General features: G+C 40.8%; 1 protein-coding gene across 1 annotated transcript in view; it reads left to right on the forward strand.

Moving 5' to 3' along the window:
- Positions 1 to 1,436: 1,436 nt before the first annotated feature.
- RMDN3 (regulator of microtubule dynamics 3) overlaps positions 1,437 to 7,608 on the forward strand; it is a gene marked incomplete at both ends in the record, with an annotated part of 8,317 nt that continues 2,145 nt past the window's right edge. Inside the window, 3 exons of the mRNA XM_009577601.1 lie at positions 1,437 to 1,632; positions 2,277 to 2,423; positions 6,625 to 6,892. Of these exons, the coding sequence (XP_009575896.1) occupies positions 1,437 to 1,632; positions 2,277 to 2,423; positions 6,625 to 6,892 (611 nt within the window). The remainder of the gene's footprint in view (positions 1,633 to 2,276; positions 2,424 to 6,624; positions 6,893 to 7,608) is intronic.

The following is a 7,608-nucleotide window of genomic DNA, read 5'->3' on the forward strand; positions in this document are numbered from 1 at the left end:
ACTTGTACCTTCACGCTTTCCTGCTACGCTGCGTGTAGCATGTACCGCACAAGCACTGCAGCAGTAACAGGAGGGCAAATATACCGCTGTGGCTTTGATAGGCTGGTAACTACTGCTGCAATAAATGTCTGCCCCTGGTTGCTGACCATGTATCTTAGAAGGAATCGTCCATCTGGTTTCAGGGGATTTCACCCTGAAATAGCAGGTCCTGAGCAGAACTAGGGGAAAAAAGGAGTACCTGCCTCCGCTGATGGGACAGTGGGAGCAGCGACAAATGCTGCTAGAGCCGGGCGGGTGCTTGAAAAAACACACAGCCCCCCCTTGAGAAAACCGCAAAGCAGAGAGCGTAATTTCTGGGAAGCAAAAGAGGAGTAGGGAAAAGATTACACTGCTTCTTTATTTAAGAGAATTTAGATTTTTATCTCTGAGTTTAGATGCGTTAGCACAGGGCGCTCTGGAAGATAAGCCCTTCACTTCTGCAGATCTGGCTGCTTTTTTTGAGAGTGGTTCTCTGTTGTTAATATAAAAAGAGTATTCTTTCTTAAATAATTGACTTAACTGGTGGTATATTTATTTATAATATTTATGAGCTTTCAAAAAAACGTGTTTAAAATCCACAGATGTAAATCTGTTCTCACATGCTGGTTGATCATGCTATATCTGCAAGAAGATGTAAGGATCAGACAGACTGGTAAAGGTTCTAGATATTCAATACAAGGCAATGACGCATTTTGATGACTGAACTGTTATTTAAAGTATGATGTCTCCTCTGGGTTTCTGTGGTGTTTTTTTTCCTTGAATAAGAATAGAGGGGTTTTGTGTGTTGTGGGTTTTTGGGGGGTTTTTTGTTTTTTTGGGTTTGTTTTGTTTTGTTTTTTTAAAGAATAGGTCTTTTTTAGCCAAAATTGGCTTCCATTGTCCTTGTTCATTGTCACATGTTGTCTTGCAAGCTGGTTGCTTTCCTGGCTGATGGTCTCCCGGGGTGACCACAATTCAGGAGAAAAGCAGAGTGTAGTTTTTCAGTGTGGTGTTAATAACAGAAGTGCGTAGAATAGGAATTAAATTAATTTGCAGTAAGGACTTTAAAAAAAGCAGCAGTTTCCTTATCTACAGTAGTCTTTGTGATATTCGGTATGGATTCTGCTCTTTTTAAAACAATTTTTACAAGGGGATTTTTATAGAAGTGTAGTTAAAAGAGCTTTATTTACCTCTAATTGCTGTTGCAAATCTGTTAAGCATGGCTAGATGCTGGTGTCAGAGAAGGGAGCGGTAAACCAGTTGAAGAACCCAAAACCTCAGGCCAGGTCAGGCAGCAATACTTGAGACCAAGCCTCATATTCCTCATCTCCTGGAAGCAAAATTGTACTACGATTTCCCATGTGAAATCCTTTCCCATTTGTGTCTAATGAACTTTTTCTCCTCTTGCTTTCTTTAAGTCATGCCTAGAGTGCCGGTTCCTGTCGAGGCGGGAGATGGTGCTAGGTACACACCTCTCCTAATGCACGACGAGCAGGTGGATGTGCTGGAGCGCCTTGACTTTGTGTTGAGAAACATTCTGGAATTAAGAAAAGAAGTGGAGGAGCTACGAAACAGCCTGCAGCACTTAGCTGCAGAAATCGTTGGCGAAGTCAGGTATCGACCCGGCCCCTTTCTGTCTTTTTCTACTGTTGCACATATTTACTCCATAGCCATGATTAAGTATGTTAAATTTAAAATCCAAAAGTGGAAGAAGGGTCTCTCTAGTTTCCACTGGCATTATGTCTTGTCCTCCAGTGAGATTAATGTAAAAAAATTGTACGTTTAGCCAAGGTTGGTTTTTTTTCTTATGGAGTATTAAGTAGTGACACTTCCTTCATATTCTAGACTGGGAAGGTTATTTGTTCTGTAAATGTTTGTCTCTTGTAACTGCTGTTTTCTCTCTGCTGCCAACTGTAGGTAACGTTTGATACAGAATAAAAGGTCCTATATTCTGCAAGATGGTTCAGGATTCCTTGGTCTTTGCTCATTGAGGAAATCACAGGAATGCATGTGATGTGATTACCCCTTTGTATGTGGATTGCATATGTAGATTGTATATGTCTGCAGTCAGACTTGCTTTAACTGTAGAATACGATGTTTGCTGTATGGTAGTGGGATGTTTGTATAAGCAAGAACCTTGTGAGTTGTTTGGGTATCGAGCAAAGTGGATCGAATGTGCTAGAGAGGAGAAGGGAGGTAAAATAGCAGACGTTTCACTATCAAATGTTTATGTGTTTCTCTTTTTGCCTTCCTCAAAGGTCCCATCTGGAAGAAACCCAGAAAGTAACTCGCCGGAGGCGGTTTCCATTTCCTAGAGAAAGAAGTGATTCCACAGGCTCCAGTTCCATTTACTTCACAGCCAGCTCAGGAAGAGCCAATACGGACGATGGAGAAAGTGAAGGAGGGTAAGCAGAGCACCACGTTAGAAGCAGCTTTTACAGGCTTTGGTGCCCAATTACTTGCATCTGAACAGTTTATAACATAAAGGAAGGGATTTTTTTTCCCTACTAGGTGTCTGTTATCCTGGTTTTATTTGCTTTTATTACAGTAAGTCTACTGCTGCCAGGGCCAGATTGAGAAGTGCAACGATTCTAACTTTTAGAGAAAGGAGGGAAAGGAAAAAAAAAACAAACCCATAATTTTTTTGTTTTTTTTTAAAGCAATAATTTGATTAGGGAACCTTGCAGGAAGAAGAGAAGTAGAAGTCCAGCCTGGGACTTGAGTGAGAGAATTTATAAATAAAATTTCCATACAATAATATATTTTAGAATATCTGGAAAACTTGATAAAATTAAAAATATATTCCAATTAACTAAAATGTCTTTGACTAGGGTATTTCTTATGGATTTTTCTCAGTGTGTCACACTGATCAGTTGTGTTGCTTAAATTCTTAAAAACAGGTGAAAACTACAGTATAGTTTAAGAACAACGGTAAAAATTCTAACAGAGGTGCAGGTATTGTGATATTAAATAGAAAACAAGAGGTCTACTGCATACATGTATGTGACTGCTGCCTTTCTGATGAAACGCTTCTCTTCTGTGCCTTAATCAGATGAATTCTATAGATTTTGAGGTATGTAAGTGTGTTCTGAAACATGCAGCGCTGGCCGTATATGTTTTCCAGGGGAAGTTGAAATGAAATGTAGTTTAAAGAGAGAAGTTTGGACTCGATCTCAAAGGTCGTTTCCAACCTAAATGATTCTATGATTCTAAGTTAATTATAGCACTGAGAGCAAGGCAGGCAGAATTCGGACGTGACCTCTGTTGGGTAGCAGCTAAATGAGCAGTCAGCTGGTGCAAACTGACACTTGGTAGCACGGGGTTGTCATCAGGGGACAAAGCAGCTGTTACTGCAGCAGCTCCTAGAACAAAGGATGCGGATCTGCAGGGAAGAGGGCTTTGTGACTGCCATAAAACTGCGTCATTTTAGTGTTTTATCTTTAGTAGCTGGGATTGATGAACCAGGAAGGAGCTGATGTGATCTCATTCAGGTTGTAGAACTGCTCATTCATCTGCAGTGGGTGTTCATATGAAAGCAAAATTAGGGAGTAAGTGATTCACGATGGTGTAATAAGTAACAAGGCTGCATAACAAATTTTAAAACTATATAGTTGGTTGTGAAGACAAGACCTTGCTAACTAGATAATAACAGATGCATTGAGTCATCAGGGTGCCAATGTATTTTGTAAAGCGTGCTGAAAAGGATAGTCTTTTTCAACAGGTACCAGCCCTGGGTGTCATCCGATCATTAGAAAATTTTACGTCGTGATAGAGGCTGGCAACAATTCTAAGGTTCAGAGAAGGCGTCCTCCTTAGGGGACCTCAAGTGAACTGTGGAGCAGGGCCATATTTTACTGCAAAACCACATTACTTGATTTGGAACCTAGTGATGGTTGGAGGAGTTCTTGTATTTTATTTAAAATGTGTAATTAGGTTTAATGACCAGTGTGGAGAATCAGTGGATAAGCAGCTCTCATCTGATTTAAAAAAAATTCAAGTAGTATATAATTTCTCACTCTGGTATTTGTCCTGTACAAATAGGTATAATATTAGTCTGTTCAGGACCAGCTGCCTTTAGTATGCAATATTGTCTTTTAGAGATGTAAATACTAAAACTTTCTGATAGAAAATCAGGGTAGGAAATGTAAATTTTGGAAGAGACTATTTAAGCTTTTTAGCAGCCACTGGGAGGAGGAATGAGACTATTCTCAGCAGATAAATTTCAGCTGTGTATTCACTTCTGGCAATTGTATTCTTTTAATGAAATTCAGAAAGAACAACTCACATTTCAGCTTTATTTTGTAAACCACATGGACATAAGCATCTTCTCCGATTTCATATCCAATTCACAAAAATCATCACGAGCTTTCAGAAGCCCAGAGGTCTTGGGCTGCTTAATTTCTCTATATTGCTTTGGCACTGCGTTGGTCTTTCGGGCTTCTTTGCCTCCTCTTTCCATCTTTTGTTCCAGATAGTATGTTTTCATTTTCTCTCAGGATGTGTGCTAGCCAGAGGCCTCAACATACTAAAGCATTTAAGAACTTTCCATCATCATGAACTCAAGAAAACAGGCTGATAACATCTAAATCCCTTAATCTTTCTGAAAACTCTGAGTTTGTGAAGTTATAGATGGTATTACTTGTCTTTTTAAACTGGCAGCATCTTGTATGAGCTGTCTTGGAGAAAACACATTTTTGTGGTGGAGGAAAAAAAGCGTATAGGAGTCATCCATTGCTGCCTGTTTTTAAAGACCATATTGTGTTTCAGAGCCTTCAATGTGGAAAGTGTTTTTCAGCTGAAGTACTGAAATCTTTGCAGCTGCCAGTAAAATGTTGTAGCGAGACTATATCACAGCTGCGTAGCCCACAACTGTGCTGCGTAGTAGGTTAGGATGGGAAATAAGAGAATTTGAGGAGTTTGTGTTTAAGTACCAAAAATGAGGTAGTCTAGAGAACCAATAATATCATTAAACTTAAGAAAATACCAAGAAATGAAGCTTTTAACTCAATCTGAAATGGTAGCCAGTGTCACCTACCACCGTGCTGCTACATTATCCATTAATTTAGCGCTGCCTACGTAATCTCCAGCACGTCGTCTTGTAGTGCTTGCTTTCCTGGCTTTGCAGTGGTAAGGCTGACTGTTACTTTATTTCCTGTCTTAAAATGTTTCAGTACAAAGTGGTGCATTTTTTTAATTTATGGATGGGAGCTGGAGGCTGTGGTGAGTGAGGGTATTTGTTTACCCTCTACCAGAGAGGGAAATGCTTGAGCGTTATTGATGGTTCTCAAAAAATTGAAGCTTTGATAGCCAAATGTGTCTTGTTATCTATGTGTGGCCAAGTTACTGTAACTGCTTTCTTCAGATATGGACTTTGGTCACCTATCTTTGTCTCCAGACAAAGGCAGCTTCACACACAGAGCTCTGGGCTCTCCCTCGGAGGGGAAATTCAGCCAGGACAAAAGGCAGTACAGCTGTAGTTACCGAATGCCCCCAGACTGCAATGACTTTTAGTTCTAGCAGAACTTTTAAAGTCCAACACATGGCTTGGGCACAGTTTAATTGCGTGACAATTACAAATGTCCCCTAGAATTAAGCTTTGTATGATTTGAAGTAGCTTGCTTCAGGAAGAGAGCTTTCTATTCAGATAAACCAACAAAATCCGAATATAAAAGCGCACATTCTTAAATTACTGGCTGACTTGTGCTTATTCTTCAGTTAAGAGCTTACAGATAAATGTGAAGGGGACAAATATAGAGTCGTCTTTTAAAAAGGAATTAGCTCTGTGAGTAGACACCCCACTGCAATGGTATCAGTCAATGTATAATGCTGGTTTAAATTTCCAGCTTAGGTGCCTCTATATGATTTGGGGGAGCTTAATTTTAGCCATTTTCAGAAACTGTGATCTGAGCTTTATCCTGGTTCATTTGACTAATTTAGCAGCTAACCATTGCCTGGGGTTTTTGTACATGTGGTGTCTTTTTGTGGCTCATCTGCTGTCTCCTTGCTGGACTTCTTGCTCATGTGAAATAGTTTTGATTGCTCTCCTATTGTTTTGCACCTTTTCACATGTCAGTGTGAACAAGCTGTTTTGTATTTAGTGCTCAGACAAGATGATGGAGATACTAGAGATTGCCAAAACAGCTATTGTGTCTGAAATTTCCTGGAACAGGCTAAAAACCTCAGGTTATATTTTCCACATGGATGAGTGTGTCGGATTTTTTGTTGAAATTCTCTTTTATAATCCATACATTTAACTGAATTGTCCTGGCTCTGTTTTTAGTTGTTTAATTCTACATTGAAGTTAGAAGGCTTAAGAGAAGCTGTTACAGTGTGCAAATGAGATGTGGACACTTGTGACTGAGTTCTACTTAACTTTTGGGGAGCCTTCTTTTGTCAGCTTTTTGAGGTTTGTATGGTACAGGAGAAATAATGATTTTTGTGTTATTTGAGACACTTGGATTGTACAGTGTTCTCCAGGATAAGCTAAGATACTCCTCTTCCTCTATTAGGAAGAGTTTTTTCTGTACCATACGTATAAAACTGTCATAGGCTGCACAGCATCTCCTCAAACTAATTTTGCGTTGTGGGTTTTTTTTTTTCTCAAAGGTACACCACAGCCAATGCTGAGTCTGATTACGACCGGGAGTCCGAGAGAGAGAGCGAAGAAGGGGAAGATGAAGTGAGCTGTGAAACAGTGAGAACTGCACGACGGGATTCCCTGGATCTCGTCAACGAGGATGAAACACATTTAATCTTAGATTCCTCGCTAGAGGAAGGACTGGGTCAGCTACTGCAGCAGGCTGACCGCTTGCACAACGGAGATGAGCAGGAGAAGAGAGAGGGATTCCAGCTGCTGCTGAATAATAAACTGGCGGTAAAGGTTGCCTTTTCATATTTTCCAGCAGTGATTTGTGTTTTCAGCTAAATAGCTGGGAAAGAGGAAATTGCATATCGTAGCAGGGTCCAGGTCCTACACAACAACTGGGCCAGCTTCCAGTGGCCCCCTTCCTCAGGAGCAGCTTGGGAGCGGGCTGAAGGCCAAAATTGTTCAGGCTACAGCAGTCGCTTTCTGTCTTGGAACTCTGTCTCTCATCATGTCATCACTTTCCCTGAGTGAACACACTGTACATGTGTAAAATAACGGTACTGTGTGTATACAGTAAAAGTTTTGAGAACATTTACCTCATTGCGTATGCAATGGCTCGATCTATGTTCAGGAAACTTGGTCTTTCTGAGGGCTGCCCAGTGCACGTGTGCAGTGGTTCGTGAAATAAGTAAGTTGCATATTCAAACAGAAGGGCTAGGCAACAGTTCTGTGTACATTAGTTAATGAGATTAAAAACCTGGATGGTGCAGATATTTTGCCACCTTAAAGAACGTGTCTTTTTATATCATATAGGCGATGTGAATTGATCCCCATTCAGTGAACGTTGGTGCTGCCATTGAGGTGCGGGAATGTAGCAAGGGGCAGTGATAGTTTTACTCCAGCTGTTGCAGATAGCCAGCTTGTACCTCTGGCCACCCGCAGCGGCTGCGCCCAGCATTGACCTGTGTCTTGCCGCGGCTGTTGTGACCCGCAGCACCCCGGGC

The sequence above is a fragment of the Fulmarus glacialis genome, unplaced genomic scaffold (assembly GCF_000690835.1).
Source record: "Fulmarus glacialis isolate BGI_N327 unplaced genomic scaffold, ASM69083v1 scaffold28525, whole genome shotgun sequence".
NCBI classification, from domain to species: domain Eukaryota; kingdom Metazoa; phylum Chordata; class Aves; order Procellariiformes; family Procellariidae; genus Fulmarus; species Fulmarus glacialis.